General features: G+C 52.8%; 1 protein-coding gene across 1 annotated transcript in view; it reads right to left on the bottom strand.

Annotated features, from left to right (window-relative positions):
• Positions 1-220: 220 nt before the first annotated feature.
• Positions 221-15,802, bottom strand: part of LOC118781215 (forkhead box protein J3-like) — a 115,216-nt gene continuing 99,634 nt past the window's right edge. The window contains exons 6-12 of the mRNA XM_036534147.1: positions 14,148-14,276; positions 9,608-9,773; positions 5,881-6,342; positions 5,316-5,417; positions 3,247-3,438; positions 2,824-2,925; positions 221-2,223 (exon numbers count right to left, since the gene is read on the bottom strand). Coding sequence (XP_036390040.1) covers positions 2,111-2,223; positions 2,824-2,925; positions 3,247-3,438; positions 5,316-5,417; positions 5,881-6,342; positions 9,608-9,773; positions 14,148-14,276 — 1,266 coding nt within the window. The 3' untranslated portion in view covers positions 221-2,110. The remainder of the gene's footprint in view (positions 2,224-2,823; positions 2,926-3,246; positions 3,439-5,315; positions 5,418-5,880; positions 6,343-9,607; positions 9,774-14,147; positions 14,277-15,802) is intronic.

Here is a 15,802-nt window from a genome sequence, read left to right as displayed (position 1 = left end):
GTGTTTTAGGACAGCCGCCTGGGTGCATTCTGCAGCCTGACAGCATGTCGTCTACATCGGTTATATCGCTGTTTTACACAACAGCAGACACAGGGTGTCAAACCTTTGTAAAGGTTTAACGACAACGTGGGAAAACTCATGTCTCTGCACCTTGGGGACCAAGAGGATCCCCAATTCCACCCCCCAACCCCCCCCCCCCCCCCAAAAACAGTTCTGCCAGCAGCTGATGTGGTGTGAATGCCGCAGCGATGGAGCCCCTCCCAGTCAGCCTCGAGTGAGCGGCGTCTCCATCACCAGCGAGTCAGGTAAGGGAGCGCAATGCTTAGTGTCAGGCAGACGCAACCTTATGCAGAATAAATGAATCTAATCGCGCGCTCCGCACCGCGAGGTTAACAGGGTGCCGGGGGTATGACCCCGCTCCAGGGCACATTCCCAGAGCCCATTAGGAGTCTGCACCCATCTCACAGACTTATCTGGCATCTGTGCTGAATGACAAATCTGCGCTTTTCCTTCCTGAATACAGCATGCTTGCGCTGTAACATTTCTTTTACAAACACAGCCCAGAACAAACCTAACCGCTCAGACGCTGTAGCCTAACACACTATGGAAAAAGTCCATAATGGCAAAATAACTAGTGACCACACAGCAACTTTAACCAGCCAGCTTGCTGGCCTATCTTATCACCTTTATCATAATCTTGTTGGGAATCTACTGTCAGAATTTGCTGTCATTACAAAATGACATTAAATTAGCGAATGGTGAGAAAATGATATCTACATAACCACAGGAGTTGTGGATGCGCGATGAGTCTTATTATGATATACATAGAGAAGCCTGTCCTTACTGTGAACCACAGATGTCTCCTTCATGGCAGGGAACCACTAAAATGATGCCACTTACTTTCCCACGTCTGTCTGCGCAATCAACGGCACAACAGTGAATTGTCTTTGTTCTGTTTTCTCTCTCCACAGAAGCATCTCACTTCATCGTCTCCTCCTGCTCAGATTCAGATCATCGACAGGAAACCGTTCCGAAGCCCACGGACAGACAGCGGAGGCTGGCGCTGTGATGTCATGTGCAGAACCCTAACGACCCTTCGTTTTTTTTTGTTTTTTTTGAAAGTCAAATCCCAAGAGACTGGAGCTGAAGCTGCATTTCAGAGAGTAAGCCATTTTCACAAGTAGTGAAAATAAAATTTACATACACACATAACATTCAACTGGGGGAGAAATTTCAGAGGGGCAACTCCCCGATGCATCTTTCTTTCAGTAAAAAGCGCTAGCAGTGTGAGGGGAAAAAAAGCATAGCTTGCACACAGCACCCCACACAGCGGGAGACTCTCTGCATGTAATTCTGTTATTAGAGCTCATTTGCAAAATGTCTTTTTAATGGCCTCTGCAATAGGTGACTGCAGGTCTTAAGCTGCACACCTGGCATCCGCTGTAATTGCATGGGTAAGCCTTAGACCAGAGGGGCCAAACCTTGGCGAGTTACTCCCAACTCCCCAGACGCCCCAAACTCTCGTCCGACACTGTACACTTCCACAGAGCCGACTGTGCCCCGAGCCCCGAGTGACAGACCAGTATCATCCTGTTCCTCACACCCTTCTCACTCTCCATAGGCAGCCTGCGTTCACAAGGAAGAACGGAAATGAAAAAAGGTAAGACCAACAAACTGAGTGTCCGAGCGGCAACTGAGGCCTTCGTCAGTCAACAACGAGCAGGATAACGAGCTGAGCAAGTCGACCAAAATCACACGATAGATAAGAAGCTCTGAGAGCTTTGCCAAAAAGGGGGTTGGGGGAGGGGGGTAAGGAGTAAGGGGGTGTCCGTGTTTTGACGAAAAAAAAACAAAACATTGGTTTACTTGCCTGACGGCAAGTACAAAAAGCAATCGCTTAAACTCGTCCTCCTAAATATGATTGTCTTCAAAGTAACTTTCTGTTTGTTTTTACTTGTGTAAAAAGATCAGGATCAGGAAGTTGTACTTGTGAAATTTCCTGTCCCAGATTGTCTCCCTCTCCGGGGGCGTGGTCAGCCCGGCCTGGCCCTCTCTCCCGCCTCTCCTCCATGCTCCACCCCATTGGCTGCGTGGTGCCGGGGGGAGGGGCCTACACAATCGAGTCCCAGTCAAAGTCATCCTGGATGTCGTCGGCAGGCATGCGACGCATCTGGAAGTTCCCCGGAGAGATCATGTGCTGCTGGTTCATCTGCGCATGGTGTCCTGAGGAGAGGAGGGATTTCAGCCGTGTGCTGCACACATGCACACGCACGCACACGCTCACACACGCTCACACACACGCACACGCTCACGTTCACGCTCACACACATACACACACTCACACACACGCACACGCTCACACACACACACACACACACACACACACACACACACACACACACACACACACACACACACACACACACTCACGCTCACACACACACACACACACACACACGCACACGCACACGCACACGCTCACACACATACACACACACACACACACACACACAAATGCATACATACATACACAGAGGGCATGATACAACTTAATTTTTCCTACTAGGGGCAATTCAGATAAGAGAATCATGCAAGAGTGCTAACTGTACGTGCAGACACGGCCACATTCAAACCCAGCTCTGAGCACACAGATAGGAAACCGGGCCTCCGCAACACACCAGCGCCAGTTCTTTATTATTTTCATATTAACTTATTGATTTAATTAACTGCAGTGAAAGAGCGTACGCTTGCCAATGGTAAACGTCTGTAGAGTGGAACATTGTGCAGATGAGGGGTACAGCGGGGGGGGGGGGGGGGCAGTACCTGTCATAGTGGGACCGGCGCTGCTCATGGGGGGCATGTGGGGGTATCCCGGCGGACCCATCATGGGGGGCATGTTTTGTCTGGAGTCCATGTAGAGATTTCCTAAATGAGGAGACAGGGGACGGGCACAGAAAGAGGGGCTCAGTTCACACACAGCAAGCATAACGCTTCTCTATGTACCTGTCGCTTCGGCTAAAATCAGTTATTTCTGCCAGCCCAGGCCAAAATGAAATCTAATTCATTTGCCAGATGCTTTTATCCAAAGCGACTTACAAGTGAGGTAGAGTACAACACAAGCAAAAAACCACAAGGAGTCAATTTTGACATGAAAATATTGATGACATATAAACAAAGTAGACTTCAGAAAAGAATGGAAGAGGTCAGCACAGACAGAGAGCTGTGGTGTGGGATGTGCGTGCTGACCTGTGTTGATGTGCTGGTTGGGCTTGTTGGGGTGCATGGAGCCGTGGCACACCGGGGGCTGCACTGCCCCCTGTGGCGGGATGACTCCGGTGCGGGTGAAGAACTGGTTGATTGACGAGCAGAGGTCTGCGATCTGCGCAGGGTCCAGGGACCAGTTGTTCAGATCTGCTTGTCTCATGCTCTCCTTTAACCCTGGTTTAAAAACACCAATCGATACATCAGGAGACATAAAAAATGTGAGACAGTACGATCATACCTAACAATATCCTATGGTCCTCTTTCTTAACTATCCTGCTCAGGGGAGTCAGATACATTGTGAATAGTCCTTTGGAGGGCTTAAACTGAAAATAGATGAAAGGAAATGGTAATCTTACACGTACCTCTTAATTGGTGTTAAGAAATTAAATGCTTGAATATATCTATTTTTTCTCAAGGTCAAATTGCTCAACCTTTTGAAGTGATACCTGCAATTAAAACCTCCTACACCGAGACTTAATTACATACTTTGAAAAACACGTGTGACCAGTTGAGAATAATTATACTGAACATGCAGACATCAAACTGTTGTTTTTAGAGCCAGTGAGTAGTTGACTCAACTTGCCAACTCCCCTGGAAGCAAGTTTCTTTTGTTTTGGCTGTGCTATACCCTGCATATACATCACCAGTGACGCGACTGCTTTGCCTTGAGTCTATAATCAAACGCTCGTGCAGTTGTCTAAATGTGCACAGCCTGCAGAAACACTTGCAAGCAGGATGCGGTGTGAATGGCGATGTCTCGACCGACAGCCGATATGCTATGTAAGGCACTGCGTGGTGGGTGAGCGGACTCCCACCTGTGTGCAGAGCAGAACTAGAGGAGCGAAATTCAGAAAACGTCAGCAAAACACCCAAACAACAGCACTCACAGCTGTGAGCCGGGAACGTTTAGATTGATCATTGAAGTGGCTGGTAAGTGACTGGCTGTTGCACGATGCATGCTGCGTCCGTGGTGCGTTCATATGTCAGTCTTGGGACAGAACACGGCCACGTGTGAAAGCATCTTTGACAGTTTTAATGAAGAAGAACGAGAAAATAAATAAGTAAGTAAAGGATTTAGCATGACGTGCAGGATCGATCCGCTAACGAGCGGGACGGCGAGGCAGAGGGAATGCGAGGCTCTAACGTCTCTAACGCATTGGCGGTGTGAGTCACGGGGGCCGCGCTGCAGATCGGAATATTGAAATGGAATCAGAGGCCCGGGCTGCGCGCCCCTGATCCCGCGCTAACAGAGGTCAGGCGGGCGTGATGAGCTGTGTCCAGGCAGCAAATGCAGCAATCAATCATCTCTGCTTCCCAGGCTCGACGCTGACCCCGGGAGCCGCCACCACCGCCAACACCACTGCCGCCGCGGGGACGCTTCACCAGAGCCGCTCATTCCTTCATTCACTCCCTCCTTCTTTCCCCTTTTTTAATCTGCCGTTCTGGCTGGCTCGCCTTGAAAGTAGGGTTTTAGGGAGTAGGTGGGGGGGGGGGGGGGGGTTTATCCAGCCATGGATGAAATTCAATAATTGACTCACACATAATAAATAGTATCATGGCATGTGGGTTTTTCTGGCGATTATCGCGCACGACTGAGAGGAGGACGGAAGATTTGGCGGCGGGAAAGGCAGAGATAAGTCATCGCCGACAGCGCAGGCTGGAGAAACGTTTCCCCCGACGCAGGCCGCGACAGCGCAGGCTGGAGAAACGTTTCCCCCGACGCAGGCCGCGACAGCGCAGGCTGGAGAAACGTTTCCCCCTGACGCAGGCCGCGACAGCGCAGGCTGGAGAAACGTTTCCCCCCGACGCAGGCCGCGACAGCGCAGGCTGGAGAAACGTTTCCCCCCGACGCAGGCCGCGACAGCGTGCGCTGGAGAAACGTTTCCCCCTGACGCAGGCCGCGACAGTGTGCGCTGGAGAAACGTTTCCCCCCGACGCAGGCCGCGACAGTGTGCGCTGGAGAAACGTTTCCCCCTGATGCAGGCCGCGACAGTGTGCGCTGGAGAAACGTTTCCCCCCGACGCAGGCCGCGACAGCGTGGGCAGCTGTACCTTGAAAGGGCGAGAGGTCCACGTCAGCCCAGTTGTAGCTGCTGGCGATTCGACAGCTCTCTTTCAGTGCATCGAGGTTGGGGTACCAGTCAGGTGGAAGCCCTGCAGAGACACAGCGGGGCGGCGGGGGGGCGGATGAGCCTTGCTTTGTGCCCACAGGCGGGTGGGGTAGAAGAAAGCATCTCCTGTCCTGACAGCAGTGGGGAAAAGGCCTCCGAGAGCCGCACCGCATGCAGAACTGAGCTCGCCACTAGGAGGTGCTATTGCCTCAAACTTCTCACTGCTTCACTATAAGTCTGTTTTGCAGTGATTCTACAGAAAATTGAAATCTGCAACCATGTTGAACCCAATGCCCCCAGCAAAAAAAAACAATTACAGAAAAAAGGGAGGAACAAAAAATATGAAACAAAAATTTGAAAATATGAAAAATACGAAACATTTACAAAATCAGGAACAAATTAACTACTGAGGCTATAGTCCAGTACACTAGCCACTGGTGAGTGTAACCGGTGGGTGAATAAAAGTGAGAAGAGCACAGAAGAAGAGACAGAGCGCCTTGTCTTACCGGTGTTGCAGGACATCTGTTGCTGGGCGGGGTGCGGCTGATGGGACGCGGGGTGCGGCTGATGGGACGCGGGATGCGGCTGATGGGACAGGGGCTGATGCTGGTGGTTCTGATGCTGTTGCTGCTGCTGCTGGGAGTGGTGCTGGCCATGCTGGCCAGGGTGCTGGGAGTGAGGTGCATGCTGGGAAGGGTGCTGGCCGTGGGGCGGCGGGTGCTGGGAGGGGTGGGGGGGCCCGTGCCCCCCGTGCGGGGCGTGGGAGGGGTGTTGTCCGTGGGGGGGGTGCGGGGGGTGCAGGTGCTGGCCGTGGGGCTGGGGCGGGTGGGACAGGGGCACCTGGCCGCTGTTGGTGATGCTGTTCTGGGCGCTGTGGGGGTGGGTGCTGACGGTGCTGCTCGGGGAGTGCTGGTAGGAGCAGGAGGTGTGCGTGGGCGGGGCGGGCTCCGAGGGCATGGTCATCAGGCCTGCGGGGGGGGGACACGGGACACGTCACACGTCACACCCCTCACCGACCCGTCTGCGTGCCGCCTGCCTCCCACCCTCCCACACACACAGGAGGGCACAGAGACAGACAGCGGCTCTTTAAGCATTAATTAAAGCTCACCAGCGTGAGGTGGCAGGAGCCACCAGCTGAGTGGCACAAAGCACAAATGAGAACAACCCACTTTAAACATCCTGAAGGAAGAGACAGGGCACAGGGCACAGGGCACGCACCCAGAGAGAGACACACACACACACACACACACACACACACACACACACACGCACACACACACACACACACCCACACAGACACGCACACACACGCACCCAGAGAGACACACACACACACACACACACACGCACACACACACGCGCACACACACGCACGCACGCAGACACGCAGACACGCACACACGCACACACACAGACACACACACACGCACACACACAGAGACACACACACAAGCACATGCATGTAAACACACACTCACGCGTGCGCACACACACACACACACGCAAGTAAACACACGCACACACACACGTGTGCGCATGCAGACACACACACACATACACACAAATTACAGCTTGTTATTCCTTTGTTTCCTAAAAAGCTGTTTGAGAAGCTGTTCTATTCAGGGAGAAGAAAGTGTTAATAAATTCCTCTAGATGAAATGGGATGTTTGTCATCTCCTTTTGTTTTTATATTTCACAACCAACAGACAAAATTAGTCCTTTCCATTTCAAGCAAAGGAAAAAAATCACGCATTGCATACTGTAAAAAAGCTGAGATTTTAAGACTGCCTTGATTGGACCCGACATCTTAGCGATGACTCTGCACAAATCCATTTGTGGGCCAGACAGTCTGTGGTTTTCTTAGTGTGAGGAACTTCACTTGATATTTTGGAGAGAAGTTTTCTTGGTGACTCAATGCATTTTTCATGTCAGGGACTTCAGAGCAGCTGCAGCCCAAACGCCGCTTCTTTCGAGCGCCGCAAAAACAGACTCGCAGAAAACGCCGCGTCTCTCTCATCTCCGCCACCGCGCCATCAACCCGGCGGGCGGCTTTCAGCGGCGGCTTTAGACGGCACCGCCGCAATCCGCCGCCAGCGCTATTTCCTGAGGTGGCAGAGGTGATCTCTTATCAGGTGAAACAGCCCTGTTGTCCAAACGTGCAGATTCAGAGAGCTCCCGGAATAATAAGCCAAGCTCATTAGCCGCTATCAAAGCCGGAGAATTAGCGCACTGTCTGCAGCCCTGTGGAGTGAAATCCACTTGCTTGAATATATATGCATTTTAATTGCCGGGCCGCTGCGAGTTCCCGAGTTCCCTCCTTTAAAGGCATAAATAGGCAACGCTGTTAAATAAAACACAGACGATGCACAGCACAGAGGAACACAGAGATCCCGTCCCTGGCCTACACAAAGCATCTGATTTCTGAAAGTAGGTTACCCGGCACAGGCTTTGCATAATTTGCGCATTAAATAACTTGTCAAATGCTTTTAGGCTGCCAGTCAATCTGATCAAGAACTTAAAACAAAAAAACAAAAAAAAACATAAATAAATAAAAAATAGGAGAGCGGTTTGGTGGGAGCTTCCGCGAATCAGCCCTGCAGACACTCAGCAGGATCCGGCCTCCGTGTGGACTGCGCTGGGCGCATACCATCCCAGCGAGTGCACAGTAACATGATTCTGCCCTGAGTGGATGAATGAATCACGAAATGGAGCTCTTGTGCGGTGATGCTTGTGGGGGAGGTACCACGCTCAATATAATACGCTTTTGTCTGTTTTTTTTTTTTTTTTTTTTTTTAGTCAAGCATGTGAACACTTGAAAGGTAAAATTCACTATGGCCATCACTGCTTGCTTGAGCCACATCTTCTCCTGTATCCACATCAAAGGGAAGGAGCCGTTAAGAAACACCTTAAAACGCAGAGTGAATCGGGGAAACTCGCCGCACAGTTCAGCTCCTGCGCTGACTTTCCGAGCCGCAGGTCACTTCACCTGGAAGCGGCTGTAAGGATGAGTCTGTCGCTCTGCACTCACACCAGCTCTCAAACCACACTCTCCCACAATTAAAACACCTGCTGCAGAAAACGGAGCGTACAGCCGAGGTAATTAGCACCACTGCAGGCCGTGGACCGGCTCGCGGTGTACGGTGCACTCCACGCACGCAGGCAGCATTAGGAAGCCCGGCTGACGCTTTAACGCTTTGCCGGAGCTGACACCGCCCTGACATGCTGATGGAATGCAACTCGCTTCCAGAGTTGCGCCGCGCTGACCCAGCTTAGCAACAGGCTGACTGTACCTGAGGCGAGCTGGAGGCGTTTCCACGGCGAACTGACCCGAGCTGACAGCGCTGCGCATCACTGCGCATCACTGCGCAGCCCTGCGTGTGACAGCTGGCTGGCACGGAGCCCGGGAGAGGCACGTCTGTCCCGTGTTGCCACTGTGACACGGGTGACTGCCGCGCTCTCAAAACACAGCTCACATTACAACATAGCGGGGAAAAGGAGTGCTCGTTTATGTGCTTAAGTACGTGTGCGAGTCTGGCTGGCAAGGACAGTCCCTGAGCGGAGCCCTGGGGTAGAGGCTCTGACCACCATACGGGCTGGGCGGTCCGTTCAGCGCGAACTGGGCCGAGCACCATGCGGTCTGAAGATTTACGCCAAAATATCAGACCTTCTGCGAGAGACAGGGATGACTGCCAGGACGGGATTACAAAAAAAAAAATCTGAAAAAGAGATTAGAAAAAAGGCAAAGGGCGCTCGAGTGGACAAAGCAGAAATAAATTCTATCATTTAATGGACAGCAGTATTGGGCTGTTTCCCAGCATGCACTGCGGCGGGCACTCTGGAGAGGAGCACAGGGCAGCGATGCGGGAGCCGACAGCACACCGCCGCCGCTGGACCCTCGCTCAGACCTCGCTCTGTGGCATGGCACTCACACTCCTCCAACGGCTAATGCTAACAGCAACACACCCGGTGAGCAGTGCTGCCCGCTGAATGCACTTGGCTGGCATTCCTCGCCACAGTGCTTTTACTGCGCTCTCTCCCGAACAGCAGCGAGGGGGGGGGGAACAAGCATCACGACCCCTACCCGCACCACACACCGGCGACCCCTGCCTGCATCATACGCCAGCGACCCCCTGCCCTCCTGAGGGAAGCTGCAGGAGGTGCGCAGACTCACGGGGACTCCGTATCGGCTGGCGTTGGAGAGGCGCTATGCAGCGCGGAGATGGTCACACTCACCCTGCTGGCTGAAGGACTGCTCAAAGACGGACTTGTAAAGGCTGCGGAAAGAGGCACTGAGATCTTCAAAGTCGGAGAAGAGGAGCTGCTTGTCCCGCTCCTGCATGCTGTACTGCGGTGGGGGGGGCTGCTGCTGCAGCGGCACGGGCTCGGGATGGCTGGTGACCTGCGGGGGGGGGGGGGGGGGTAGAGGGGGAGAGAGGGGGAGAGAGGGAGAGGAGAGGGAGAGAGAGAGACAGGGAGAGAAAGAGACGGAGAGGTGGCAGAGGGAGAGAAAGAGAGGGAGGGAGGGAGGGGGGAGAGGGAGAGAGAGGTAGAGAAAAAGAGCAGGGGTTAAAGGGAGGGAAAAGGAAAGAGAAGGAGAGGAGCATGGAGAATAGGAGAAAAAAGCACAGAGGGAGGGAGTAGGAGAGAGAAAGAGGGAAAATGAAAGAAGGACAGGGTCAGGGAAGCAGAGAGAGAGAGAGAAGTGAAAGAGAGAAAAAGAAAAAGAGCAGGAGGGTTACAGAGGGGGACAGAGAGAGAGAGGGAGAGGGATTAGCACACAGAGCATTTAATCATTCGGTGCACTCTTGACCTCTAATCTCCCAAATGTTACAGCAGCCATTTGACCTGGTGTCACCTCGCACAGCGGATGACAGGCCTGCGGCACTGGGGACAGCGTTAGCAGAGCCGCTGCACCTCCGACACACTTCCCTGCTTTAAACACGATGAAAGCTACCCCACATAGCCCTCAGTGCCAGCCTGAGCGGCGAGCTCTCCTCACAGTTACTGTTGTTCTGTGCCGCTACGCCTTGAATATTAGTGAGAGCTTATTTACGGGGGGTTTGTGAAACTGGAGCAGCATGCTTCATCACTAATCAGGACGGAAGCATCGTATCTGCACCCGCCACATCAAGACACTGTCATCTCCGAGGGGAGGGGGTGGGTGAGAGGGAGAGAGAGAGAGAGAGAGAGAGGGGGAGAGGTAGAGAGAAAGAGACAGAGAGAGAGGGAGAGGGGAGAAGAGAGAGAGAGACAGAGAGGGGGGAGAGACAGAGTGAGTGAGAGAAAGAGAGAGAGATGGAGAGACGCTCTGGCTGGCAACGTTTCTCATCTTTGGCAGAAAAACGTCACAACCAATCAGCTTCAAAACGGTCTCCTCCGGTCTCACCTGTGTGGACTAATGAGGGGGAACTAACTGTGATCTCCATTGACTGACGAACGCTACTGAAGTCATGAGGACCTCTCTGAGCGTACTGCATCAGGACAGAGGGAGGGGAGACAGGATGCTCCCTTCAGAACCCAAATTATTAAAGACTGGATCGTTTTAATGCACGTAACTTTTCTGATCTCTGGTGAGATTTAGGTGCCATTGGGAAAGTATAAGAACAGACTGCTTACCTGCTGAGGTACAGTGATTGCTATGTTGTGATGTTATTTTCAATATAAAGGAAAAAAAAATCTTGTTGAAGGCTAATTAACATTATAACTCCAAATCCCAAAAAGACGGAGAGGGATTACCATTATACAACTGCATTAGAAGCCAGACGTGAAGCATTCTGTTGGGACAAAGCCCTTTCATACCCTTTCACTGTTTGGTGAGATTTAAGCAAACCTTTTCCTACCTTGCGGCTCAAAGCCATAAAGAACACCTAAACACAGAGATTAATTCTGAAGGCCAAGCCAGCTTCAAGCCGTTTGTGTGTGTACATGCGCAACTACTGTGTTAATACACCCCATTCATCCGGTGTGCTGTCGCTGCTGGATGGAAATTCTGCCCTTAAATTCGGAAAAGTTCATGCTCCTACAGAGAGAAAAGCTCTAGAGCTCAAGCCCCTCTAATGAAACGAAGAAGATTAAATCCCAACTCTGCGGATGAGCCTCAGATTCTGCTCTTTGGAGGCGGGCCAAGGCACGTGATGTCATCATATGCGCTGTACATGGTTTCCGCGGCGTCGGCTCCGCTCGTATAATCCCTGAGTAGACGCCGCGATCCGGGGACTCGTTAAAGTTCCCTGGCCCGTGTCCAGGAGGGATAGTCCGTGGCATGTCTGGAATTCTCCGGAAGCCGGAGCGTTTGAAAGCCCCCCCCCAGGAGAACAGCACCCCAGACGGCGTAGGTACTCCGTGACCCAGGGAGGCACCCTCCCAAAACCCCACAACACTCTCTGCATTCCACGCGAGCCTCGCGTGATTTATTCCAACGGCTGTGGTATCTTTTTTTTTTTTTTTGCATGTTCCAGAAGGCTCCGGGTCATTCCGGGGTAAGGTGTCTGTCGTGTTTGCGCTGAAGGGGCAGAACAGGGAGAAGGCGCAGGGCCCCCCCCCCCCCCGCCCCGAGTTCTCACCCTGCGCTCTCAGACACCACCGCTCAGTAGCGCTGCTCATGCTGATGCTGAGCGCATCCTTCTCATGCCTCCGTCTCTGATAACGAGGGGCCCTGCAGCTCGGGGGGGGGTGGGGTATCCAGCGACAGCTTCACTGCAGTCAGGAGCAGGACCCTGGGCCTGGAGATCAGTCTCCTCACACTGACACCGGTGTGAAACACTAACGGCCCCACAAATGCAACAAAGTGGTTTGCTCACACTGACCAGCCGGCATGGGGTGTCCGTTCTACGGAAGTAACCAGGATTCTGAAAGCCGGGTAACCAATACCAAATGTTAATGATTACCTGCTTAATCTTTAACGTTCACGTTGTATTCACTACTTCAAACACAAACCACCTCAAATATGACTCAACCCACTGCGTCACTACAAATACAGTAACAGTTCACCGGCAGCATGACATTTAAAATATTTCATCACTGCAGGTGAAGGAGGGAACAGAAGCATTTTTACTTCTTTCTGGTGAAACTGACTCGCCTGCAAACCAAATAACTACAGAACAATGCTACTAAGTGAGGAGTAACAGAGGTGATTCTAGCCTTGCCCTCCCCCCTTACTGCCTACACCCTCAGTAAAAGTTCATTGCTCTGAATGCTACACAACAGTGAATAGCTGTTATTACACGATAGCAGAATTACTGTTGCTGTTGATGGACATCCCTGCTACATCATCTGGAAACCCTTCATCCTCCCGCTTCCGTCCGCTAAGGAAATCTTTTGACGGTGAACCTGGATATGGCACAATTTGAGACTGATATGGATGTCAGCCTGCGGAAATTAAAACGAAAAATGTACATACTTCTTTTTACGTGTAGAACTTGTTAGACCTATTACTGCTACCGGTTACGTAAACATCAATTACGTTACATGCGTTTTAACGATTATTCAAAAACTCGTTAACACACACACACAGTCCATGCCTATCTGACTGCTCATCAGATATGTCAATCAACATGTTCATATAAAGACTGTTCGCGGGTTTTAAAAGGTGCCTGCAGACGACAGCATGATTTTATAAAATCAGCTCTGCATCCTGCTCTCCCCATGCCTCATTGCGGAGAGGGAGTGCAGGCGTGCTGGATTAGCCCCTTATCCGTGTGCCGGTCTGGGGGCCATGAAGCACGACGGTGACTGCCACCAAACAACATCTTACTGATTGGCTGAACACGAGTCCAGCCAGACATGTTGCGGACAAAAGCTGAAATATAAATGACTGCCGTGGTTCGCTGAAGCAACAGATGCAAGGTGGTGCATCTACAGTATTCGCAGGCGATACATATGAAAAAGCACTGCTTCTCTTCAGCACAGAGCCCTGAGGTCTTGCTGATCCAGCAGAGGCCCTTTGCCAGAATACAACAGAAAATGTAAGCAGCCTCTATAGCAGGTAAAACAATCATCTCTTCTTAGATTCCCATACAGAACCAGAGGATGTTCAGGGCTTGTTTGCGCTGGGATTTGCACACACTGCTAAGGACGATCACAGCAACGCTACATGCATATATCATTTATCATTTATCATTTATACACAATCATTTATTCCTTTAAGTTCAACGCTTTCTTGTGGGCGTAACAGAAAACGATCAGCTCTGCTAAAATCATAAAAGCTGTGAATGCGTTCCTGACACAGGAATGAATAAAGCGAAATCCGTGCTGCGTCTCGCACGCTGGCGCAGAGCTTCGGCCGCGGATCGATGCGGGGGGGGGCGGGGGGGGGCCTGCGGGCCCTCGCCCCGCGCCCGTCTGCGCTGAGCCCGGAACAAAGCGGGAGCGGCTCTCTGGTGGGCGGCTCTCTCCCGCCGCCGCTCTGACGCCGCGCGCGCCTCCGTCTCCCGTTAACCCCGCGCCGCCCTGCAGAGAGACGGCTGCTCCAGGGCGCACTGTGCGCTTTCATTCTCTTCCCGGTAAAAAGAGAAGACGCTCCCCCAGCGGCCGCGGAGGCGCTCGATGCCGAGGAGAAATGCGGATGAGTACTTTCTTTTTGTTTTTCTGTGTAATATCTGGTAAATTCCCCGTTGCAGAGTCCCTGCTGATGAGTGTCATTAGCTGGAGGTGAAAAATGGCTTGTCCGGATGAGGACTCTATTATGGGCCTCTTCGTTGCCAGGCTAGCAGTGATACACACGAGCTGAGGGCCCGGAGCAGCCCCCCCCCACCCCCCACAGCGGGTCTCTTACCGGTGTATAGCTGTGCACGCTGCCCACGCTGTTCAGGTTGACCGAGGCCAGGCTCTGGTCGGACAGGCTGTTGTTAAGGCTGCTTCTCGGGCTGTCACTGCCGTCCTGGTCGGTGTTGTACAATGCTACCTGCAACGACAAGGCGCCACATCAGCACTCCTGCATCGGGTGGGGGGGTGGGGGGGTTTGGGTTTTGCTGAGGACGCATGCCGCTGTTACCAGATGTCCTGACATAATGAAAGGAGCAGACCAGGCCTGCTGTGTACAGAGCAGCACACAGCCAGCGAGGCCGTTTTAGCGCTTAGCGAGACATGCACACGCTTCACTGTGGAGTTACTGCATTTATCATGATAAAGAGTGGAACAAGCGACCGGGGATCACGTCTGGGTGAGTGAACATAAGCACATCAATGAGTGGAAGAGCAGTGCGGAGGGGGGCCGGGGGGCCGGGGGTCCGCTAGCAGAGCGCACGCTAATGCTGCCCGCTCGGCGGCCGCGTGCATCACACTGGCACGCCGTGCGGCGGACAGCCGAGGCTCGCAGCTGATGGAGCGGATCCAGGTGGCGCTCCGCCAGGCCGCAGAGACGCGCTCTCCCTGGGCTGTTGGGAGCCTCCCGCCCCTCCCTCCGCAAAGGTCAAACCGCCGGTCACGCCGGATTCATCAGGGCATGGAATATAAAACAGATCAGGACAGCGAGCAAAGGTCCTTAATGCCACCTGATCCGTTGGATTTCATGGAAACGGACAGCGAGATGAGGGCTTACGGCGCACAGCGGATTTCGCCCCCGATCCCAGCAGCCGCTTGAGGCGGTTTACTCGGAAAGCGCAGCGCCGTGCGGAGGATAAAGACCAAACGTGGGCGTGGAAACGCGGGGGCGTGGAAACGCGGGGGAGTGGAAACGCGGGGGAGTGGAAACGCGGGGGCGTGGAAACGCGGGGGAGTGGAAACGCTGGGGAGTGGAAACGCAGGGGCGTGGAAACGCTGGGGAGTGGAAACGCAGGGGCGTGGAAACGCGGGGGCGTGGAAACGCGGGGGCGTGGAAACGCAGGGGCGTGGAAACGCGGGGGAGTGGAAACGCTGGGGAGTGGAAACGCAGGGGCGTGGAAACGCAGGGGCGTGGAAACGCAGGGGCGTGGAAACGCGGAAGAGTTACGCGCTGGTGAACGTAATGAAATCCAGCAGAAATACCCCCAAATTTCACATGGGGGAAAACATCGCTGAGCGTGCTCAGATAACGTGGGATAGAGGCCTGCAGATGGTGTCTGTGTGGAGGCTTAAGCCTGAACTCTGCGCAGCAAAAACTGCAGGGAGCAAATCTTTACTTGATGAGCGTGAGACTCCTGCTTTGTGCAACATACGTAACAACCTGGAGGACAAATTCCGGCCCCCTCCCACCAGCACATTATATATCTCATAACGGGCTCTCCCATGACCAACAGACATTTTTAAAGATGGAATAAATGACCTTTGTCTGTTTTTTCCTCCTATTTAGGTTCATCATTTCACCTAAAATGTGGTTTGTTGAGCACACGCTGGCTGTTTCCCGTTAACGACACAGAACACAGGGCACAGGACAGCACTCACACGGACAATCACAGAGAGAGAGGGGGAAAAACCAAAATCCAGATAAAATCAATTATGTATCATTGCTGGT

Source organism: Megalops cyprinoides, chromosome 7 (assembly GCF_013368585.1).
Source record: "Megalops cyprinoides isolate fMegCyp1 chromosome 7, fMegCyp1.pri, whole genome shotgun sequence".
NCBI lineage: Eukaryota > Metazoa > Chordata > Actinopteri > Elopiformes > Megalopidae > Megalops > Megalops cyprinoides.
Note: the sequence above shows the minus strand (reverse complement) of the source record. Positions and strands in the feature narration are given on the sequence as shown.